This window comes from Epinephelus lanceolatus, chromosome 16, assembly GCF_041903045.1.
Source record: "Epinephelus lanceolatus isolate andai-2023 chromosome 16, ASM4190304v1, whole genome shotgun sequence".
Taxonomy (NCBI): domain Eukaryota; kingdom Metazoa; phylum Chordata; class Actinopteri; order Perciformes; family Serranidae; genus Epinephelus; species Epinephelus lanceolatus.
This window is the reverse complement of record NC_135749.1, coordinates 37085790-37111009: the sequence shown is the minus strand read 5'-3', so window position 1 is coordinate 37111009 and position 25220 is coordinate 37085790. Positions and strand designations below refer to the sequence as shown.

Below are 25220 nucleotides of genomic sequence, written 5' to 3'. Positions count from 1 at the left end.
AAATTGTGCCTAAAGTGTCAATATTTTGTGTGCCAACCATTATTATCTAGCACTGCCTTAACCCTTTTGGGCATGGAATTCACCAGAGCTCACAGGTTGCTTCAGGAATCCTCTCCCACTCCTCCATGATGACATCATGGAGCAGATGGATGTGAAGACACCTTGCACTACCCCACCTACAGCTTGAGGATGCCCCACAGGTGCACAGGTGAGTTTAGGGCTGGATACATACATGGCCAGTCCATCACCTTTACCTTCAGCTTCCTCAGCAAGGCAGTTGTCATCTACTAGGTGTGTTTTGGGTCATTATCATGTTGGAAAACTGCATTGCGGCTCAGTTTCCGAAGAGGAGCGATCATGCTCTGCTTGGAATTCATGTTTCACTAAATGAACCGAGCTCCCCAGAGCCGGCAGCACTCTTCACCAAGGTGCCACACATGCTGAAAGAGCACCAAGACAACTGTCCCTTGTCTACAGTCAAGTATAGTGGTGGCAGCATCATGGTTTGGGGCTGCATGAGTGCTGTCGGCTCTGGGGAGCTCGGTTCATTTAGTGAAACATGAATTCCAAGCAGAGCATGATCGCCCCTCTTCGGAAACTGAGCTGCAATGCAGTTTTCCAACATGATAATGACCCAAAACACACCTAGTAGATGACAACTGCCTTGCTGAGGAAGCTGAAGGTAAAGGTGATGGACTGGCCAAGTATGTATCCAGCCCTAAACTCACCTGTGCACCTGTGGGGCATCCTCAAGCTGTAGGTAGGGTAGTGCAAGGTGTCTTCACATCCATCTGCTCCATGATGTCATCATGGAGGAGTGGGAGAGGATTCCTGAAGCAACCTGTGAGCTCTGGTGAATTCCATGCCCAAAAGGGTTAAGGCAGTGCTAGATAATAATGGTTGGCACACAAAATATTGACACTTTAGGCACAATTTGGACATGTTCACTGTGGGGTGTACTCACTTATGTTGCCAGCTGTTTACATGTTGATGGCTGTGTTTTGAGTAATTTTCAGAGGAAGGTAAATCTATACTACTATACAAGCTGTACACTGACTACTTTAAGTTATATCAAAGTGTCATTTCTATACTGTTGTCCCATAACAAGATATAATAAAATATTTCCAAAAATGGGAGGGGTGTACTCACTTATGTGAGATACTGTAAACTTATTTCAGTTTGTCTCCTCTGAGTCACTGGCTTGTTCCTTAATGTGAACCTGAGAATAAGAGTAGGTAATACAACTAACACCAACGTCAGATATGTATAAAGAGGATCAGTGGCGGCTGCTGGTCTTAATGCCTACATTCATTTTAAATATTATTTTTGGTATATTTAATGGCATATCAAGTTATTTATTGAGTCACATATGTTTGATTTTGGCAGCTTGCTTCCTCCCCAAAAATTGTCAGCAGTTTTCAGATAAAATAATGGTATGAGGAAATTTAATTATTATGAATTAATCATAATTAATATTGATTGTAATAATAATTAAAATGATTAATTAATTACTCAATAATTAAAATAAACAGAAAATACAAATGCAAACATTAGTTAAAAAAAGCGAATAAGTTTAAAAATGAATAAATAGATTTAAAATAAATAATGCAAAAAATTAATGAATAAATAAAGGGAAATAAATAAATTAGCAAATTAATACAAAAATATCACTTTATGTCACATATTAATATATACTAAATACCTTCATCTATGTATTATTATTTCTGGTACATTAAATGGCATATTAATTTATTTATTGAGTCAAATATTTTTGATTTTGGCAGCTTTTGTCCTCCACAGAAAATGATTACAGTTATAAAAACTGGTGAAATAATATCATAACATCATCTACTTATTTTAGCCAAAATGGATTCAGAATGGTTTGGAAATACACTCTTGATGTTCATTTTTGTGTGGTTTTAATGTTTATCCCTATTTCTCTATGATCTTTTTACTTAAATACATACAAAAATATTAAGTACGTACGGAAGCAAATGAGCATCAGTATTTGAATTTTAACAGCCACTTAATATGTCCCATTACAATTCAAACACCACTCAATTTATAGAATTGAAATATGTTGCTTAAAACTGTGTTTGAACTTGTTTGTTCTGAATTCACCTCTTTGAAATTAAAATGTAGAAAATCCTGATTTGTGTTATTAAAAGCTGAACCTTTTTGTCCAATGTTAAAAAATTCAGATTAAAAAAAAAACAAAACAATAATTTGTTCAACTTAAAATTCTATTTTTTTTTAAAGATCTAAAAATTCTAGTTGAAAAAGTTCAAATAGCAACATCCAGGCTACCCAGGACAGGATAGGCAAACGAGACTGAATGTTTTGACTAATCAAATTTGACTCTGAAATTTGAATTTTTATACCTGAATTTATTTTTGAAATTGTTTGACTTAAATTTTTGGATCTGAATTTGTGAACAATGAAAAAATAAAGCCAATTAAACATTTAGCATTACAATTTCAAATGGGTAAATCCAGAACAAATAATTTGAGATAGCCTACAGACCTTTTTCCTCTGTTTACACAACAATCACAAAAGACATCTCGCCTTTTCGATAACACAGAAGAAAAGCTGTTTTAGGGAAAACCACTGAGTTCCTGTGAAAGTTAATTACACAGTTCAAGAGTTCAACTACAAAATCACACACTGACACTTGGACATGTCAAGTACAGACTAGGACCTTTGCTTCAGATGTCCTGTGTGTGCTGTGTGGAGGCGTCAAATATGGCCTTGAGAGCATTCATTAAATTAAAAATAAAGTTAAATTGAATGTTTTATTTTCAGCTATGCTCCGGCTCGCATGGAGCGCTGAGTCATGCAACCTTCATCGTGATTAAGAGAACATGAAAAAAAGGGATGTATCCCAGGAACCAAGTCTGTTTGTCATCTATCTTCTCCACAGTTTATTACTTCAGTAATTCTCTGCCGTTGCTTTTTTCATTTCTCTTTCCACCCTTAAATGTTGTGGGTGCTTGATAAGTATATACTTTGTACCTAAAATGGGCGAAATAATGCATATCAAAAAACAGAGTAGAAACATACTACAGAGTTAGAGCATGACCACCATTTTCAGAATTCACATACAACAAACAGTCGCATATAAAAGAAGGCAGATCAGTGGCCTATAATAACGGCAGGCCCAATAATTAAAGGGACCTATTCAGCTCATTTTCAGGTTCATACTTGTATTTTGGTTTTCTACTAGAACATGTATGAACATGCATTAATGTTCAAAACGCACTTTATTTTCCTCATATGGTCTGTGCTGAAACATCTGTATTCACCCTCAGTCTGAGACATTCAATTTTAGCGCCACTCCTGAAAAAGAGTCTGCTCTGATTGGTCAGCATTTTCAGGTCTTCAGTAGCCCCTTTTACACTGGATTCATCGCAATATCCCTCCTGGACTCCTCTATCCTCAATCACTTCACCCAGAAAATGACTGACACCCACCATCTTGAAGGACGTCCCAATTCAATAATGAGCTCAGAGGAGTTGATTGGACAGGGGAGCGCTGCAGCTGATCAGACTGATCTGATAGATCAGAACATCACTGGAGTTTCATCCCAGAGGGAAGACAGCTAAGAGAGTGAACTCAAGTGTATCACTCCCAAGTTTTATATCTTATTTGTTTTCTAATTCACCATTGAGTTAAAAATCTGAGCGAAAAAAGGAATTAAAAAACTTCCTTCATTTATTAGAAAGATTCTTCTCTGTTAATCTGTTATGTCCCTCATCAACTTTTGTTACCGATACCGATTCAGAGCTGCTTCAGAAAAGCAGCTCTGAAGCTCCGCTTGTTGCTCCTTTCCGCTTGCCTCTCTCTCTCTCTCTCTCTCTGTCGCTTGCCTCTCTGAGCATGCAGCAGCCCCTCCCCCTCTCATGCACATGCTGCAGTCACACACTGAAAATGAGGAGGATTTATGCCTGGTTCACACTACACGACTTTTCTGCCCATTCTGAAAGTCACTATGTCACATTACACGATTGTGGAGTCATAAAACCGTGCAGTGACTTGGCCGACAGACATGACACACTACACAATGGTTCACACCAATTATCCCTGGTTGTCTTTCACGATGTCATCAGGTTATTCTTGTGCCTGTTCATGTGCCAGCCGAAACGTTGTTGTAGTAACGTAAAAAGCGCCAGCAGACGGCAGGAGCTCCATTTGAAGTGCTGTATGTAAACATACAAGCTACTGTATCCTCCACAACCAAGTTCCTACAAATGTTTCACAATAAAAGCCTATTTAGAAAATGGAGGGATATAAAGTAAAAATATAAAAACACAGAGAGATTAATAAATAACGGATCGTCTATAATGTAGTCTGTTTCAAATGAAGAGCCTCTGCAGTTGTGGTGAGTAAAAGCCCCGCCACTATTTTTTAATTTTCTTACTTTAAGTCATCTGGTGAAAATTCTTGTGTTTTTTAATACAAGCCCTACATTCTGCTGTAGCCTATTGGCAGATACCTAAGGTTCGGGATTGGAATCGCTATCGGGAAGGAAAAAGTGGTATTGGTAAATCTCTGTACATCAAGAAGTGGCCCCAAAAGATGAGCTGCTAAGTTAATACCTCAGGAAGCAGAAACCCGAGAATGCAGGAGAGGGGATGAACCATCATAGAAGGACCATCCCCTGCATGGCATGTACCACCAACAGGTTGAAGAAGCGGCCGACATCAAGAAATCCTACCAGTGGCTGGAAAAGGCTGGACTAAAAGACAGCACAGAAGCACTAATCATGGCAGCACAGGAACAGGCTTCTTAGTACCAGATCAATAGAAGCAGGGATCCTCCATACCAGACAGGACCCCAGGTGTAGGCTGTAGAAAGATGCTCCGGAGACAGTTCAGCACAAAAAGCAGGGTGTAAGATGCAGGCAGGAAGAGTGTACATGGAACGCCATAATCAAGTGGCTGGCATAGTGTACAGGAACATCTGCACAGACTATGAGCTGGAAGTCTCAAGGTCACAGTGGAAGACACCTTCTAAGGGGTAGGAGAATGACTGAGCTAAGATCCTGTGGGACTTCCAGATCCAGACTGACAAACTGGTGATGGCGAACCAACCAGACATTGTGTTGATGGACAAACAACTGAAGAAGGCAGTGGTGATAGATGTTGCAATTCCGAGCGAGGGATTAAAAAATAAAACAAAATAAAATAATATTCACCCTCTCACCCTCTTAGAGTGGTATCTGTATCATCCTCAAGCTCGGGTCCTCTACCAGAGGCCTGGGAGTTTGAGGGTTCAGCGCAGTATCTTAGCTGTTCTTAAGACTGCTCACTTCTGGACTGAGGTTTCAGATGTTGTTCCTGGAATCTGCCGTAGCCACTCTCCCAGTTTGGGGGTCACTGCCCTGAGTGATCCTTCTACCACGGGGACTATGTCAACTTTCACCTTCCACACCTGTTCCAGCTGTCAGGGTTTCCCTGGGTTTTTTCGAGACCAAGGTGGCAAAGGCCTGTGGCGGAGGGCATCTTGACAGCTGTACTTAGATACGGTTCTCACCTCTATTAAATATGAAAGGAGGCTCCCACATGCTTGAGCTTTACACTGCTGACTTGTATAATCAGAACAGACATGTCCTGTGATTTTCAGCCTTCTATGATTATATTTACCCTTTACAGCAGGCACATCCTGACTGTGGGAATGTCACAGCGTTATTCCGCCTGGCTGTTCTGTATAAAAGGTACAACTGCAGAATGGGGAGACAGAGATGTCTCGCCTTTAAGCCGCCAGCTGAGGTATTAAGCCTTGAATTGAAGTTAATTCTTCATTATACATATTTTTAAACTAAAAGTTTAGATAATTAATAAGCATTCTGCCTTTATTTGACAGTGACAGTAGAGATGCAACTAAGGACACCTGACAAAATGACACACTGAGTTCATACTGTTTGGTGTGCATCTTAAACACTAGGCCACCAGGACGTAACAAAATATAATACGTTTTAATAAAATATGACTAATATCAGACTACTGTGGTTACTAGTCCATCTATCAAAATTGTCAGTGTTATTTGTTCTTAATCAAATTATTACTTATACCAAATATCAATCCCTTGTTTCTGTTGCCTAGTTTACAAGGAGACACCAACCGTCTAGTGGAGACAGGGGTCCTGCAGGGTTGCTGCTGGTGCTCTCTTGCTCCTGCTCTGATGGCACCCTCTTCAGGCGAGGAGCAGGAAGTGGTGCTTTGGCAGATGAGCTTCCTGCTGGTGCCTCAGCAGAGTCATCTGAGAGAGAGAGCAATAAAAACAAAGAAAAAATTAACTGATTCGTAGTATAAATACACGTATAAAGGAATTTAACTACCATGTACCAATAATAATAAAGATATAAGTAATAAAGATATTTTCACTAAATAACTTCTCATGTCTGTCTGATCCTGTAGTGGCTCTGACCGTATTTTTCTGAGTCCTTTCTATAGCCCCTTTTATACTGCCAGATTTTCCGCGAATGTTGGGCTGTTTTGCTGGCCAGCTGCAAGCATTTATACACACAGAGGCGGAATGGCGAGTTGATCCGAGGCGCCCAATTTTCCGCCTTGTAGGCAGGGGCGGGCTGGGGTTGAAATTCAGCCTGGGAGCTTGGTTTGGAGAGGCCTTTTTTCCGATCACACGACGGACTCAAGTGGAACCGTAATTTTAACACGAATACTTTATCTGCAGTATAAAAACAATCTAATGATATTAACTACAGGTGTATCACCCTGATTGGCTGGAGTTGTGGGTTCCGTCTGGGGGTGTAAGCTGCTGATTGGCTTCTCAATCATGAATTGCAATTTAAAATCCTAGGGTTTCCAACGGGCTGGTTGACAGCAGTTCTATTTCATTCTTCCTGAGTGCCAGATGGCGGTGCTTTTGCACTGGATATCTCCATCTCGTGTATGTGCGAGTTGAGTCATTATACCAACAAAGTCACCTGTGACCATGCAATGACGTAGGGCATTCACTCCAGTATAAAACCCCCACATCATCACACAATGTGGTCCTTCTATCTTCTCGCAACTATGATACAGAGAGCAGAGGAGAATTGTAGAGACAGAAATGACACGATGACATAACACGATAAATAGTATATTGGTATGTTATTATATGAAGCGTCTGTCGGGCAAAATAATATAACTTTAGTTTATGAAGAGATAAGACGGAGCCCTCTCCTCTCCTCTTACATGCTTTACTCACAAGTGTGTGTATTGACCTGGATATGAAGCGCCCGTAGCGCCAAATAATATAACCGTAGTTTCTAAAGAGCACAGCCAGTAGCTAAAGTTTACAAGAATTTGCCAAATTTTAAGATTTGTGGCAAACTAAGATAAACAGACTACACACAGACAGCTTTCATTTTAGCGTATTCTTAACAAGCTGTTAGTTTACTTAACAAGCACGCTGTGGTCACTGGTCATAAAAAACATGCACAGGGAAATGTTGCTGTTTATGCTGAAACATGATGCACATTTATGCTCGTTGAACAAGTGGTACTTATGACCTCCGACAAGGAGATTATGTTTTTTGGCCTTTTAACTCGTGAACGTTTTATTGCACTTGCAATGACGCTTACCGCTTATCTCAATCAATCAATTTTCAATCAATTTTATTTATAAAGCCCAATATCACAAATCACAAAAGATGTCGTACAGACTCCTGGTGGACTCCTCAAGCCTCCTTTCCCCTGCAGCATCTGCACACGCTGCGCCTGCCGTCTCACTCTTGCTCTCTCGCAGCCCCTCCCCTCTCTCAGAGAGAGAGAGAGAGAGTGGGGGAGGAGAGGAAACAGCTTGTTGCGCTGCAGGGGAAAAAAACTTTGCAACCATCGGCAACTATCAGAGCCTTTTTTCACCAATAAAGATAGTTTGGAAAACATCCTATCGGTGTGTTGACCTCTAGCCACAATGCAGCCAGCTATCAGGATGGTTTTAGCACGCCTGGGGCTGGATGAAGCTCTGGTGGCAGCGGCTTCTTTGAGTGCTTTTTTCAGGCAGACGCCACAGCCCTCTGCCTTCTCGGTAGGGTTGGGTACCGTTCATAATTGAACCGATACGGTACCGGTACTGGTATCTGGAATTCGGTACCGGTACCAAACGGTACCTTATTTCGGTACTTTTTAACCCTATGGACCCTAGGCCTTTTTGGGGTATTTTCACTGCCTTTACTTTTAAGCTCATATCACAGTCATTATAAAGGCTACATACACATGCTATATCTTGTTTTTTTTCAGGACAATCTGGGCTAACCAGATCATTTCATGTTCTTCTATGTGCCTGTATTTTATATTAATTTTTATATCAATGAAAAAAACAAATCTGTGTGCCTAAATTCTTACATTTTTACATGTATCTCACCATAGCAAGTTGGAAGTTGACATATTCTACCATATATGAAGAGGGGAGACTCTCTGGAATCTGGCAATATAAGAACCATGATGCTGGGACATTCTATCACTTCACAGTTGTCCAAAACATGTGGTTTGTGCCAGGCGGACATGATTGCCAGTATTTTTTCATTATTGCAAGAAATTCCATTGACTCATTTACAAGTCAAAAATGTGTTTTATCTGAAAGAAACATGCAATATTTACATCTAAGATCATAGAAAAATAGTCAACCAAGTGCAATGATGTCCTCCAATATAATATTTGTTTTTCAGTTTCAGTTATATATTGGGGAGACATTTTGGGCATTGGTGGGGGGGCACATGTCCCCCTCAATGTATATGGTGACTACGGCCCTGTCAGCATGCATTAGGCTGCACTTATCTGGGTGCGCAAAGGTGAAGTGGCTGGTCTTGTCATACAAAGTTTGATGGAGTGTCAACTGGACAATATGGAGATATTTGCATCTTGAAAGCCGGACTACAAATGTGGACAGACAGGGAGAAACACACACAAGCCTAAGACGTGGTAAGATACGATATTCCTCACTATATGAAGTGCCTGATAACAAGATCAGTATAATGGGTTGTAAAGAAATTTGTCAGGTTTTTATTTTGTAGACAATTAATCTGTATTTATAGCGTGATGGGATGACAGCACAATGATTTGTGTGGTCCTGCGCTTTCATGTGATATGCGTGGCATTTCTGTGCGAGCCTGCATTCGCGAATAATCCATCCAAGAGTAATGTGTGTGCAAAGCTGTATGAAAGCTCTGTTAAACATAATTTTATTGTAATTTTATAATTTTTTTTCGCTGTGAAAACATTGGATTACCGACAAGTGCTTGGCCTTGTCGGAAAGCTACAGCTACGCTGTTTCCGCTGATATGCGTGGCTTCTTGCTAGGACGCACGATCACGGAGAAAATCCACAGAGAAGAACAGGTGTGAGTTTGGACGCACTATGCGTCGTTTGGGCATTTAGGAACATTTAGGAACAGTGCTGCACATTAACTTTTGTCTGCACATTGTTTTTGTCACCATTGTTGCTGAGTCTGAGGTGCGAGTCATGCGCTCTTGCTCTCGCTCCGCCTCCGCCTCAGGTACGAAATTTGGCACCGTTTCATTTTAAGTGAATCGGTACTCGGTAGTACCGACGTGAATCGGTTACCAAGTACAAAAAGTACCGAGTTTCGGTACCCAAACCTACTTCTCGGTTCCTCCTTCTAAACCTTATATTGAGGAGTTCCATAAGTGTTGGGCAGCCCCTAAACTGTTTTCTCATCACACCAGTGATTGCAGGAACTTGGCTGCCATGCAGGAGGCAGGTAGCTATGGGTTAAACTGCATGGACCCAATTGGGCCTACCATTGCCTCTTTGATAAGTTTCCCCAGATGAGCCTCTTAGACCTGATGCTCTTTGTCCTTGTCCACAGTGTCGAATGACAGATCTCCTTGCTAAGAGTTATAATATGGCAGCATACATGGGGCTTCTTGGTAACTCCCTTTCTCACCTCATCCTGGCTTTGTCTCAGACCATGCAGGAATCTGGTGTAGACTCTTCTGCCCAGACTCTTAGGGATGCATCCCTTCAGACCTTTGCCTTCATGTCTAGGGAGCTTGGAAGGTTTATGTCAACAGTGACACTGGCTGGCTGCCAGGTCGCACCCTCTGCACTTTCCAGTGGTTCAAGGTCAGATCTTTGAGCCTGCCGCTCAGCAGGCACAGGCAGCTCAGGCAAGGTAGGGGCTTGCTGGTCTGCAGCGGGGCCTGGGTCTTGTGTCAGCACACAGGGGTCCCTTGCCTTCTGGACACAGCCACTTCCATCCACCTGCTCACCCAGGTGGAGAGCCTAGAACCTCTCGCAATACTGGGCACTATGATCTGCGCTGGCGTGCTTCTTCCTGGCCAACTTTCCAGCTGCCAAGAGGACCAGCCCCCAGTGGTGGCCCCCCCAAAGGCTCTAGGAGCCAGGGGGGTCAAACCTGAAGTCGGAGGGGCCAGTGATGGATGCTTTTCCAAACAGCAACTCAGCTGCTGGGAGAGGGAGACCACAGACGTTTGGGTGGAGCCCACACTGTCCAAGGGATACACACTACAGTTCCGATGCCAGCCACCCGCTTTCTGTGGGGTCAGAATGTCTGTGGTTGAAGCCCCCACAAAATCCCTGGCCCTCAGCCAGGAATTAGCAGCCCTCTTAGAAAAAGAGGGTGGAGGCTATTCTGCAACTTATATGCTGCTTCCAGAGGGGCAAGCTTGGTAAGTATGGCGTCCTTCTCAGGCTGTTGGGTATAGTGACAGCAGCATCCATAGTGATTCCTGATTGACATCTGGCACTGCAACATTTTCTCCCAATTCTAAGGGGCCGCCTTGTTCTCATCCAGACAAACAGCACCTCAGCAGTATATCATGTCAATCACCAGGGGGGCACTCAGTCCAGGCAGGGTCTGCGAGTGGCACAGCAGCACCTTACGGGCATTTCCCTACTTCCTGAGTCTCAGGGCTGTACATTTACCAGGTTTGCAGAACAGTGCAGCAGATGTGCTGTCATGCCAAGGGCCAAACCAGGGAGAGTGGAGACTTCACCCAGATGTGGTGAGAATGATTTGGAGCCGATATAGTAGAGGAGAATTGGATGTTTTTTGCGAAACATCAATGCATTGTCCCCTCTGGTACTCCCTAAGGGAGACCACCAGTCCGTTGGGGCAGGATGCCTTAGCTCATGCTTGGCTGACCTGCCTGTTGTATGCCTTTCCTCCAATTTCCCTAATTTGGGCAATGTAGTCCAACACGGAGGCCACAAATTGCTTCTAGTGGCCCCCAAGTGGCTGGAGAGACCATGGTTTCCAGTGCTTCTGAAACTACTCAGTGGTGAGCCCTGGCACCTCCCAAGGAGACCGGACCTTCTGTCTCAGCTGGAGGGATGCATATGGCATCCAAATCCAGATCGCCTTCAGCTGTGTGTCTGGCCATTGGAAGCCATTATCCACTCCTGGCATTCTGTGAGCACTCTGTGTTAAGTTGGAGGGCTCCCTCTACTAGGTCATTCTATGCAAATTGGTGGAAGCTTTTTTCTCAGTGGTAGAAAACACATGGTGAGGATGGAGAGACCTATTCGGTGGCCATCATTCTGACTTTTCTGCAGTCATTGTTGGATGTTGGCAGATCTGCATCAACCTTGAAAGTGTATGCCACATACATACGTGGAGGCCCCTGCCAATTTATGTAAGACTGACCAACTTTTTGTTTGCTATGGCTATTTTGTAAGAAAGGTACACCCCTATCAAGACAGAGAGTTTACTACTGGATTGTGGATGTGATTCTATATGCTTACAGGTTGCAAGGCCTGCCAGCCCCTAGTAAGTGTCACTCTACTCGGAGGGTGTCCACATCCTGGGCAGCATTGAAAGGGGTCTTTCTGCAAGACGTATGTGCTGCTGCAACCCGGGGGTCTTCATGTACCTTCACTCTCTATTCTCGCTAGTGTCAATGTTGCTGCCCCTACAGCTGTGGCAGCAGTCGTCCTGTCAACGGTCTCTGTCCCTTAGCGTGGTAAGCATTCCTCATGACCTTGCTGGTATAAGTCATCCAGTGCTAAGGCCCTGCCATCTGGCGGTCAGGAAGAATGAAATAGAACAAGAGTTACAGCTGTAACTAAGGTTGAACCAGAACTGTCTGTCACTCAGAACCCGGGCAAGAAGATTCTGTGGGAACAGACTGCGTGATGACCTGGGGGTTTTATACTGGGGTGAACGCCCTACGCCACTGCATGGTCACAGGTGACTTTGTTGGTATAATGACCTGACCTGCACATACACGAGATGGAGATATCCAGTGCTAAAACAGCCATCTGGCGGTCAGGAAGAATTCATAGAACCGTAGTTACAGCTGTAACTCTGGTTTAACAGTAGTGGTGTTCTGTGTGTTCGGCTTCCAAGCTATTATTATTCTCTGTGTTAAACCTGAAGTATTTTCTTACTGACTGTTAAAGTGCTTTTGTAACTTTGTGTTTATTTAGTATTTGATTCCAGTAATTGACCTTTGTTACTTTAAATTAACTTTGAAGCTGTAGGGGTGGGCCATTTTATTTTGCATATTTTCTCCTGTTTTTCTGATGTATCGTCGGGAGCCAAATTCAGTAAAAGTCTTTTTGTTTGTATTTTATTTCAAATAAAATTAGCCAGAACGTTCAGGGTTAGATAGTTGTTTTGTTTGTGGCTTTGGCTGTAGTTCACCCTGAGTTATATTTGCTTCACTTTATTGATTATCTGAGTTACTTTTGACACAGTGAAAGAACTTTACTTCAAAGCGCAATCCTGCTGTGAACCATCTGGTTTGGGGACCAGGGAGAGTACAGCCTGTTATGCTAGACAGGGGAGTAACAGATCCCTACAGCTGATACCAAAAATTGTGCTACTAGTGTTTTTTGTTTCTTGATACCAAGTCTTTTGTATGCCTGTTTCTCCCAGTCTTTGCCTACCAAAGATGTAGGTGCTGTTCGGCCTGGGACTGGTCGGACTGGTTGGACTGGCAGGACTGAGGGTCCCAGAGGTGCGGGGCCCCAGTGGAGGTTTGGTGGCCTGGGGTGGAGGAGGTTTCGGGGTGACGCTGGGAGGTTTTGACCTAGGAGTCGGCTCTGGTCTGGACTCTTCACAGCAGGGCACAGTAGGATGGACGTCTGACTTGGCTATGGGAAATTGACAGTTTAGGAGTCACAAAGAGTCGTGATGACAGGCTGCATTCTGGTCTTATTCTGGAGCTACTACTAACTTATTAATCACACAAATGCAGAGTAATCACTGTGGGTTTTGATCTGTGAACTTAATACAAAACTTACATTGTCAAGATATAACTGAACTGCAACATTTAACCTTTAAGTATGGCTTAAAAATCAACACAACACAGGTCCAGAGGTGACATGATATTACCAAAACTCACCTTTATCTTCTTCCTCTTTGTCCAGTAATGACTCAGACTGAAAACAGAGAGACAGAGAGCTTTTTTTCAAGTTTGTTATTTATTGTCATGTGCACCACAATTACTGAAATGCAGTCACTGGAAATGAAATTCTTAGACCACTTCCGCAGGTTGACAGTGACCTGCCTGGAGTCAAGGCCCGCTGATTGTCTTCTAGCCTACTGCTAGCCAAGTTTGCTGACCCAGCAGGGGACAAGACTGCTGCTAGCAACCCACCCATGAATGTACCCCGCCGCTAATGCAAGAAAGTTTTACTGTTCTGGCAGGGAGTTGGGGGACAGTCCAACCACTGAGGGTCCATCTCTGTGAAATAGGACAGCTACTCTAGCTTGGAAAATAGTGATTTGGCTAGTTATGGGAAACATTGCCAATTTTCAACCAGCTCTGCATCACAGAGTTGGCAGCAAGTGCAGGCAAAAGTCTGGTGGACCTCTGCCAGTAAATGAGCTCTACACCAGGGAGGCATACCTGTGTACAAGACACATAAATAAAGGTGTTAAGGGGGCTTAAAACCCAAAGTCCTGTCTCTAGGAGAGGGACGAGGGAGGGGAAAGTTCCTCAGTGTTTGTTGGCAATGGTGGTACCACCGATAAACTCAAGCTGTGCAGTTTCACAGATTGCCCAGCATGCTGCAGTGAGTGCTACTTGCAGAAGTAAAATGGCAGCCAATCATCAGGCCTTGATGTTTGGCAGCTTGCTTTTATCATGCAGAAGTTTCCTCTAAAACTGGTGTGAAATATGATTGAGGCAGCCACACTACTGGTACTAACATATTGGCTTGATGAAGTATAAAATACTATTATAAATATTGGCCAATGGGCTCTACCCACCTTCCTTACAGCCATCATCTCCTGTCTGGCCTTCATCTCAGCCATCAGGTCCATGCCCATCACAGGGACCCCAATATGGCGGAAAATGTGGGGGTTCTCCTTCTTCTCCTGGTTCGCCTTATTCTGCACATTCTCCTTCTCCACATTGTCATCCTCCTTCTCCTCCTCGGCGGGCTCAGCTACGGTCGGAGAAGCTTCCACCTCAGAATCTGTGTGGTCGAATGATTGAGCCCCGAGGAGCTCCTGATGAGGCTCCGCCGCAGTGCCAGGGCTTTTTGGGGGCGGAGTGGCTGATGTCGGCGTTGTTTCCTCAGTCACTGGTGTAATAGAGGGAGAAGGTGATGCAGTGGTGGAGGGAGCAGGTTGGGGTGGAGTGATGGAGGCAGGTCCGTGGCTCTTCTCTGAGCGGGACGTCCGGGATTTGATGAGGTTGAAGAAACCGCTCTTCCTGGATTCACGTTTCTTATCTGCTCCTTCCTGCGGACTGGAGGATGGACTTCTCACTGAGGGAAGTCTAGAGAAGATTAAAAAAAATATAGAATTTGAAAACATTATACTTTAATTCTGCCTTACAAGTAGGGCTGAAATGATTCCTCGAGTAACTCGAATAATTCGATTACAAAAAAGCCTTTAGTTAGGCTTCGTTAAATTCAGTACAACTATACAGCGCACTGAACTCCTTGTAAATGTTTATTTCTGTTAGACAACCCGCTTACGTTACTTCCGCTGTAGAGTTATAAATTAATCGTCAATAATCTGTCTGACGTGTTACAGTGAAGATTGAAATATCACTGCCACGATGGTTTGCAGGTAGGGCTACATGTGATGAATTATTAAAGATTATTTTTATTGGCTTTTTGCCTTTATTGACAGGACAGAAGGTGAAATGGGTGGACAGAGAGAGAGTGGGGATGACACGATGACACTGAGTGACAGACCTGCCATTATGTGACATTCTCCTCTTGATTGATCCTCAGTTTTACTATTCTTACTTTTATCTAGACTTCCACAGGAAAAGAGTTTGCTGCATTTCAGAGTTTTTCCTGGGAAAAAGAGATTGTAACTTTTATGGACGCTACTGTGCTACTTGGTCAATCAATTAACTTCACTACTGAAAAGCTATTTGACTCAGGAAGTAGTGACGTCATCACCACGCTACTGAGAATGCTGTTAAATTCGTAAGGTCGCACCTTGTAGTGAGCTACTTCACAACACTGATTATTCCTGACAGCATGAGAAATAGCAGTGTAGCATGAGTGTGTATGAAATCGGTCATTTGCATGACTGGTTGACAGCTCTGACTTTCAAAAAAGGAAACAAATGTGTTGCTTATTTCTCTCATTTCAGAGACTTTTCTTATTTTATCTTTTATATATTGTCCTTAAATAAAGCTAAAGTGCTCTAATAAAAACATGCAATATTTCTTATCTGATTACTCGATTAAATGCCAGAATAATCGATAGAATTCTTGATTACTAAAAGAATCAATAGATGCAGCCCTTCTTACAAGCCCACAAAATCTTGCAAGTTTTGACATTGTGAGAAAACACCTGGTTATATTTTTATGCCGATGACACACAAGTTTACTTTGCTTTTAATCAAACTGATTTTGTGGGATTATTTTACAAAGTTGTTTTCAACACAAAATCATCATTTAAAGGATTGTTAGATTCTGACTCTCACTTGAAGCTGAGTTTAATGACTTTCTTGGAGAAGAAGTCATCCAGGCCCTCGTCCAGCTTTCCCATGATGCTGTTCTGCTCTACCTCTTGTGGTGCTGAGCTGCTGGTGGTCTTCCGCTAAAAGAACAATGGCAGGAATGAAACAGTATAGAGAGGCAGAGATGAGACTCAATTATATTTGGTAACACTTTACTTGAAGGTCTCTACATAAGAGTGACATGACACTGTCATAACTATGACATGACACAGGACTCATGAACCTGTCATGAACATTATGTACATGTCATAAACATTTATGACTGCTGTCATTAAGTGTCATTCGGTTTTTGTAATGACAAGTTGACATCGTTTGGGTTGTCTTGATTATGACAACTTGACATTAATCAAAGTGACATTACCAGAAGTTGTCTTTGTCATGACAAGTTGACATTAAATTTGTTTGGGATGTCCTTATAATGACAACTTGACATTAACCAGGATGACATTACCAAAAGATGTCTTTGTCATGACAATTTGACATAATTTTTTTTGGGATGTCCTTATCATGACAACTTGACATTAACCAGGATGACATTACCAGAAGCATGACAAGTTGACATAATGATTATTATTGTTATGACAAAGACATCTTCTGGTAATGTCATCCTGGTTAATGTCAAGTTGTCATTATAAGGACATCCCAAACAAATTTAATGTCAAGTTGTCATGACAAAGACATCTTCTGGTAATGTCATTCTGGTTAATGTCAAGTTGTCATTATAAGGACATCCCAAACAAATTTTGGTGCAGCAAATTAGAACAGAACAAAAAAATACCTAGTGCACAGAAAGCCATTTCCACTGAGCAGTACAGTTCAGTTCAGTACGCTGCTTTTTTTCCTGTTTCCACAGTGAAAAGTTGTGGACGGTACCAATGGAACCGTTCCATACCTTTCCCATTTTTGGTCACCCCTTTGTTGGGCTAGCACACAGATGTGGTACTAAAAGTTGGAATTGTGAACACTGCAGTCTGTTGACTGATTAACAGTGAACAGGCACTCTGCTCAGGGCTGAGCTGTGGCTGGTTTTGAGGCTTATGTAACCACTGCTCATACCGTGGAGAGTTTTATCAGTAAACTGTAACTATGAAATGAAAGGATGTTTTATTGCCTCTTGCAGCAGCTGTAGTCGGAGAAAAAATAACTATTCACTAGGCCAATGGCCGGTGACTTTTAAGGTGGAACATTTACTTGTAATGTTACTCAATGCATGAGGTGACAACGTGGATCAATCAACAAACCTTAAATATTCCATGACAACTTTGACCATCACTTCAGTTTTTATATGACATGCACTTTTAGTAATCAATTTCTGCCGGATTATGTGAACTCCATATATTCTAATCTTCACTCTGGGGGGGGGAAAAAAAAAAAAAAAAAAAAAAAAAAAAAAGCGTTGTGGAGTGTCGTGCTACAGCAACATGAAACCCCTGAGCTTGCCTGAGAAGGATTAAATGCACAAACACACTATTTTTAAATATCCATGGAGAGAGACTCTCACTGCCTGTTCTATTTTGTTCTGAAAATGTCGGGGTGCAGCCTCGTTCTTTGGACAATAAACGAGGTGCAGACTTCCATCTGTGTCACCAGTGATGAGGAAATACAGTGAATGCTGGACGGAGCAGTGTGTGACAACAACCCTGCCCACATTTAAGGGTACGGTTTGCAGTGGAAATGCTAGGGTCTAGGTACCATGTCTGAAGGTTTACTTTTGGTTCCAAAGGTACCATACCAAAAGTGTTTGGTGGAAACGGGGCTGAAGGCAATCCAGGCACTCAAAAAATATAGAAAAGGAGGGAGAAAGCCCTGACAAGGACCTACAGTGGTCAAAACATGTTGGCTCTTTTAATGATTTAGCCACTACAATAAAGGCTTTTTAGTACTTCCTTCCTCGTTTTCCATATTTTTGCAGTGCCTGGACGGCCTTGCTGTGTATCCTGTTGTTTCCCGTTTTCCAAGAGTACTCGACACAGGGTTTTAACAGAGATATTGGATGAAGCGAGATACCCAACTCAGCTCACTTCCTGATTCAGTGACGTCAGCGCCACGCCCCCGTAGGAGACTTGCGGCAGCTCTGAATGTATTGTCGTCAATGAGGAAAATGAACGTGATCACAATTTATGGTCAATTCTTTCGCCCTGTAGTCACTAAAGTAAATATTGGGTTCATTTTCCACAAGCCACACATCTTACCAATCACAGTTAGGTAAAATCACAGTTAGCTTACAAACAGTTATTTACCGCTAGTAATAAATAAAAAATGCCCAAGCTTTGTGCAGCAATAGGCTGCAATAATAGGAAGAATGTATTTTCATTCCACCTGCTTCACGATCCGCATACACAGACATCCACAGAGCCTCTGTTCAACACGGTGGTGGGGAGGTGGGGTGAGGGAGAACAGGCTCTGATTGGAGGGAGAGCTAACCACGCCCACTTAGGAGACAGGAAGAGTAACCGTTTTCTTAACATTGGATAAGCCTACAGTTGGGTATCTCCCTTCATCCAGTATCTCTGGTTTTAATCTACATTTGAATGTTAAGAGCAACCAGTTGTCTATCTCTTTTTCTAAGAAAATACCAAGTAGTGGATACACGAGAAAACAAAAAGAATTCCTGCAAACCATGTGGTCTTATGGCATTGCAGAGCACAAGTATAATGACTTGATTAAGGGTATTTCAGATACATCTACATTTAAAAATACAACTTGAAACATGGGTAAACATTTGAATATCTGGGGGTGAGGATCTTTTAACACCCATGATTTCAACAATCCTTGAAAAACTCTTTTTCCAAAAGGGCTCTTTGGATGTAAAAGAGTTTGTAATGGAACCTTAGTTTTACAAAAAACAATTAAAGAATGCTTTCTTGAAAAAAGGGTTTCTAAGAGGCAAACAGTTCTAGGTGGAACCTCAGCCCTTCAGGACGAACCCTTATTTTTCTAAGGGTGTAGCACTAAACTAAAGCAATAAAACAAAACAAAACAAAACAAACAAACAAACAAACAAACAAACAAAAAAACCCTACAAATACACACAAACAAAAGGACTGGTATCACTGGTGATTTGGATTTTGCTCTCTGATGGCAACCTACAGGTCGGCTGGGTTTTGTCCTCTTCTTTGGTTTCGGGCGGAGTTTGGTGTGATGCTCCAGCACCTTGTGCTCCACAGATGGCAGCTCGCTCAAACAGATGGACTTTGTATTCAGTGGGGTAGGAGGAGGAGGGAGGTCTCCGCAGTAGGTTGACATTCTGTCCGCTGACTGTGGAGGAGGAGGAGGAGGAGGAGGAAGAGGAGGGTCCTCAACATGGATAGGAACCTCCTCCAGAGCCTTGTCTAGGTCAAACTCCATCTCTGTTGGGCAAAAAAAGGCAAAGCCATGAAAAACTGTAAAACCTACCAACTGTAAATTTCTTTGTCCTGGTCCATCATCTCATTAGACACTTGTTTTACAGAGGTGAAACAAAATGCAGCATACAATTTTCCATGAAAACATCCACAGCCTTTAGCTGTACAGTCAGTGTAAATAGCAGAGAGTGAAGCCACTTACATATAAAAGACAACAAATTTTAAAATTTGTGCAGGAAATGATGCCAGGCAAGAATAGCATGGTTAGAGACGGGTAAAGAAAATCAATTGTGTCTGTAGTTGTTAAAGTAATTGCTACCTTAAGTGGCTTTATAACCTAGCCTGTCACAACAATTACATTATCAACTTATCTTAGGTTATATGAACATTAATAATTTTGTTGACCTTGATATTGCCCATTGTGTTTACATGATTGCTGTTTACATAAGAAGGTCACCAACATTTTAGCCAGCATGATGCCAGAATAAACAGCAGGGTTTTCCCGACTTTTACTGTGATCCTCCCTTTTTTCCTCGCCACTTCGCCTACTTGTGCGAGTCCGAAGAAAAATAAAGGCACCCTTCGAAGATGACACAGTATAGCTTACTGGTAGCCTGCAGCTGCACTTTTTGAGTGCAAGAGGCATAGTCCTAATAATCATTAGCCTTCAGCCCCTGGGAACAGGCCAAAAAGTCCATCGTTTGTAGTTTTAACCTCCAACAACTTGACATCCTCCACTCCATCCCTAAGAGCCAACTGCCGCACACCGGCTGGATTATGGAGCTAACTGTGGTGTTCCTGGAGCTTTGCTAAGCTCGTCTGTTGGTTGCAAGAGGCATCACTTGTTTGTTTTTGCTTGCCAAATTTTGTATTTAGTCTCAAACTGTGTAATTTTGAGCTATTCCTATAAAGGTACTATCATTTTATGAATACTTTCTTGTCAATAAACAGATGTTACTTACTTATTACTTACTTACTTAAGACTAGAATTACTGCCCCGCATTTGTATGCCTCCACACACCAGTCAAGTTTCTCTTACAGTTTCCAACCATGTCTGTGAAAACATGGATGCTTCACACAAAGAAGATCTATACAATCAGCAAAGTTTCAAGGTGGACACCCAAGATTACAGTCACCAATTCAGTATCTGACCAAATGTCTCCCCTTCTCTTTTATACAGCTATCACAGGAATTCAAACTTCATTGGACTAATTTCTACAAGTATTTACAAAATAGAGGTTTCATGGCTCCTAACTCTGCCTGCTTCCCATTATGTACATACATTTAATGTAATTAATCTGCGTTCAAGTTGTCTGCTTATCTTTATATTTGAAAACAGAAAAGACCTTGATCAAACGTCTCCCCTTCTGTTCCCTAAATATGATGCTGAATAATGGACAAAAAAGTGTTTTATGCAGAACATTATGATGTCACAGTGAAGATGACCTTTGACCTTTTGGATATAAAATGACATCATTCCATTATTTTATTCTATTAGACATTTATGTGAAGTTTTGTCCTTATTAGCATATGAATTCTTGAGTTATGGCAAAAAACACATTTTATGAGGTCACACTGACCTTGACCTTTTACATACAACCACAAAATTCTAATCAGATTATTCTTCAGTCCAAATTGACATTTGTGCCAAATTTGAAGAAATCATCTCAAGCTGTTCTTGAGATATAAAAAGAATAAGAAGGATTCAAGGTCATGGCGACCTTGACTTTTGACCACCACAGCTATTGCCGGCAAAGGAGGCATAAAAATATCCCAGTTCCAGTATCTGAATATTCTAGAGAACAAGTTCATTGTTCTTTGAAAGGGTGCACTTGCATCATTATGCCACTATATCATCCTTATATCAGTGGCATAAAATGGTCTTAAACTGACAATAATATTGTTTGACCAAAGTTATTTCTGGGACAATACATCACTCAATAAAAAAAGTTATTGTGACAGACCTATTTATAACATGTTGAGATTTTCTCACTTACCAAATGCCACAGAGACAGGGCGCAGCATCCTGACCAGAATACTCTTCCTCTTGGATTTAGGAGTCATCTAAAGAGCAAAAACAGGTTTTCATTTTATTTTTTTGAAAAAGCACAAATTCTGCGTGGCAGGAGGAGATGTGTTGGTTTTACAGAAGACTATAACAACATTCTTTTGATGCTTCTGGGAGTTTGTACATTAAGTGCGCTCAACTCTGCAAAGCTGTTGAGACAGTGAATATTTACCACAGTGAACTCTTGTTCTATTCAGACTATTCATAACCCATTTTATACAGGCTATTATGCAGTGACTGGTGTAAAAGAGTTTGTGTTGTTCTGTGTTTTCTAACAATGCAGGTGTCCATGTGCTCCAGCCCATGTTTCTGCTCCTGGTCATGGCTTTGTTTGTGTTCCTTTTTCTCTGGCTGCAGAACCAACTCATCCAAAACCTCCGTCTCCATCTGGGGTTCATGATGCAGCAGAGGCTGACTCTTCCTGATCAGATGGTCACCCTGAAGACAAAAAGGAGGAAAGAGGAAGGGATGAATGGACAGAATAACAGATAAAAAGACAGACAGGCAGGCAGAGAGGACACTAACCAGAGTGTGCTGTGATCTGGACAGAGACTCCAGGATCTCATCCACGATGCGATCAGACAGAAATGAGGCCATGCTCAGCTTCACTTCACTGTTTCACATAGAAAAAACAACACAAAAATAAAACACAGAACAGAAAATATTTCCATTGCAGTATTATATTTGGCATAGTATTATATATAATAGGAGAAGCTGGGGTGGAGGCGGGTTGCAAAGCGGCTTGCAGAGGAAGCAGCAACAGTAGGCAGGCCAGAGTATTTTAAATAGGGCACCCTGAATGAGATTTGCCAATTTGTTGCATAGAAAGGAATCATGTGATCTATCAGCTGACTCCCTTTCTTCAATCAGCTGAGTGGCAGAGTGGTTTGCTCTCTCTGCCTTAAGGCTTTCCATATAGATGCGTGGAAGGGCGGAGAGGTTTGCTCTCTCTGCCTTAGGATTTCCATGAAGGCACATGGAAGGGCAGAGAGGTGTGCTTTCTCCGCTGTATGCAAGATTTACACTCCTGTGTCTAATCAATGCTGTACCTATGGCGTGGGCTCTGCGTCAACGTAGAGCCTATGCCAAACCCTACGCTGTAGCCTGATGTGTACCTTCATATCATGGCAATGCAGACCTGTCTATTTTTGTGAGCTAAAATCCATTTCCCTCTGTGGAAACAAAGCTATTATTTACTTTAATTGCACAGATTAGAAACAATAAATTGTGAAGACGATAACGCCCCCAAAGCATTTTAAGTCTTGTGTTTATCCTTTGGTGATTTATACTTCGGGACTGATCCTGGCTTCATTTAAGCAGAGGAAATCTCTGCTCGTTGCTAGGCTAATTTATACAGTGCAAAATGTCACAGGCTTGTGCTAATAACATTAGCATGTTGTATTTGTTTGGAAAATGTGTTTATTAAGACAGTAGTTTGTCTGTAAACCTTGTGAGTTGTAATGGAACCCAATTTTGTAACGTTACCTTTCTGAAATGTTGCTGTTGCTCCTGGCTTCATATGAGTGGGGTATATCTCCGCTAGCTGTTAGGCTAATTTATACAATGTAAAATGCCATAGACTTGTGCTAAAAACATTAGCATGTTGAATTTGTGGGGAAAATGTGTCCTGCAAAAGACAAATGTTTTGATTGTGAATCCTGTGAGTCATAATGAAGCCGCTTTGTGTATTTGTGTTTGAAACTGTCTCTATTAAACCATGTTTAATGTGTGTTTTAGGTGTGTTTTGAATCAACTAAACTTAACAGCATTTCACAGAAACCCCACCGCCAACTAGTATTTTGGAGGTGTAACAGCAGAGTGACCACCGCACAAGTATAAATGCTCACAACGGCGTAGGCCACGTGCATAGGCTATGGTGTAGGCTCTGCATAGAGCTGACGCACAAGTATAAATCCTGCTTTAGGCTTTTTGCATAGGCCTAGGAAAGGCAGTTAGGCCCCAGAACAGAGCCATACCGCCAAATATGTTACTGCAAATGGCAATAAAGTTGTCTTTGACTTAAGTAGTCCTGACCGAACTAAAAATGATAAGCATTATATATCAAACGAGGTAAAAAAAAAAAGGATTTACAAAACAGACATAACATCAAGAAAAAAACTAAGCTAACAGATCAGTTAAAAAAATTGCAAAACGTGTCAAAATTAGTGACAGATCACAGACTTCCTGTTGCAAATTTAGTGAAACTGGGCCCTGATCAGGCCTGTGTAAACACAAAAACATGTTTTGATGGGACTCAGTGGGACCATGAAAAAAGAAAAAGACAGACTTTGTATCTGGAAATTCAAAAGCAGTGTCTGCTTGGACTCTGGTAATTAGAATCAGGGAGGCCACAGAAAACCAGTTTGTTATGGAAGCACATGACTGATATCTGGAAAAAAAATATTTATCGCCTTGAAATCACACATCAGCTGCAAGAATTTGGCTAAATACTGGACTTGTTCTCCTGGAAAATTCTTTTCCAATGACTGTAAGATGAGGCAAGATCTGGTAAAGCTTATGCTAAGCTAACCATGCAAACACACAGACACACGCAGCAGATCAGACCTGATCTTGTTGATGATGTCAACCCCCGACTGCTCCAGCAGTGTGGTGGTGATGAAGCAGCGAGGGATGGTCATCCTCCCTGCTCCGGCCTTCAGCAGCTCCTGACGAAGGCCGCTCTTCTTCATCACATGAGGACACAGACCCTCAGCGGCGTCTACCATGGACACCAGCATTGTCTGCGGAGGAGGAGTTAGTACAGTTTAAACTCCAGTTTGAATTAGGGTTGGGTCGGTATGAGAAAAAAAAAAAAAACGGTCCGGTTTTTGTAAAAAAAAAACAACCAAAAAAACCGCATCAAGTCAGTAATACCGGATTTTCGCCACTTGGGGGCGCAATTGACTCATTTAAAATAAAAAACGACCTTAGGACAACGGAGTGACAGTAACAAGTTGTTTCTTTTATTCCTTACAAATAAATTTTGCAGCTTACTCAATCAGTGCAAACAAGGGTTGCCTCCTTTGTCTGGCTCAAAGCCAAAGTGTTGCCATAGTGGCGCATTCCTTGATTTCGTCGAGACTAAACTGTCCGCGATTATCGACTCTCCGTCACTATTAAACAAACTCCAGGCTACAGTAGAGGCGCATGCGCACTCGCACCACCTTGATCAGTCACACCCCCCCCCCCCCCCCCCCCCCCCCTGTGCGCTTGGCGAAGAGGCAGACACGGGTGCTCACAGAGTCGGGCTTACTATAAGCAGAGCGGACTACGTGTAAAAATGTCCGTGAAAAATCCCCGCGATTTGAAAAATACATGCTGAACAGTCTTTTGTGTGACACTGGTGTGCGGAGCGGAGTCCGCGCGGTTGTGCTTTGCGCGCACAGGGCTTGCGGACGTCCACTTTTACTGGGCGGACCTCCGCGGCGTCCGCTCCGCGTACGTTCTGCCCGAGTATGCGGTCCGGTCGGTCTCAAAAAATAAAACCCGGTCCAAGACGGAGTACCGGACCGAATTGGTATTACCGAGAACCAACCCAACCCTAGTTTGAATGTTGTAAAAAAAAGCATTCAGAGGACTTTTTGGTACTGTAACAGCTCAGTGTGTTCAGCTCAGTACCTGCAGCTGTTCGTCCATCACACGGGCCACCTCTCCAGCCATCGACTCCAGTTTGTCCTGAATGGCTCCAACACATGCTCCACTGGACCCGCTGCTCTTCAGGTGGTACAGGTTGGGGAGCAGCTGAAGGGAGGAGTGAAATGCACAGACAGCAACAGTCAGTACGTTTACATGCACAGTTTAATTCCACTTTTAATCGGAATGAAAGGCCATTCCGATTAAAAGTGGTCATATAAACGGTCATTCCGATTGAAAAACGGTCATTCCGAT

At 42.4% G+C, this 25220-nt stretch overlaps 1 protein-coding gene across 3 annotated transcripts in view; it reads right to left on the bottom strand.

Annotated features, from left to right (window-relative positions):
• The window catches only part of carmil1 (capping protein regulator and myosin 1 linker 1), a 93217-nt gene that overhangs the window by 1655 nt on the left and 66342 nt on the right, over window positions 1-25220 (bottom strand). For all 3 annotated transcript variants that reach the window (XM_078176054.1, XM_078176055.1, XM_078176056.1), the window contains 11 exons: window positions 24951-25073; window positions 23898-24073; window positions 21858-21945; window positions 21609-21770; window positions 21262-21328; window positions 19011-19270; window positions 15885-16000; window positions 14202-14715; window positions 13333-13369; window positions 12875-13081; window positions 6121-6258 (listed from right to left, as the gene is read on the bottom strand). In XM_078176054.1, the coding sequence (XP_078032180.1) occupies window positions 6121-6258; window positions 12875-13081; window positions 13333-13369; window positions 14202-14715; window positions 15885-16000; window positions 19011-19270; window positions 21262-21328; window positions 21609-21770; window positions 21858-21945; window positions 23898-24073; window positions 24951-25073 (1888 nt within the window). The remainder of the gene's footprint in view (window positions 1-6120; window positions 6259-12874; window positions 13082-13332; window positions 13370-14201; window positions 14716-15884; window positions 16001-19010; window positions 19271-21261; window positions 21329-21608; window positions 21771-21857; window positions 21946-23897; window positions 24074-24950; window positions 25074-25220) is intronic.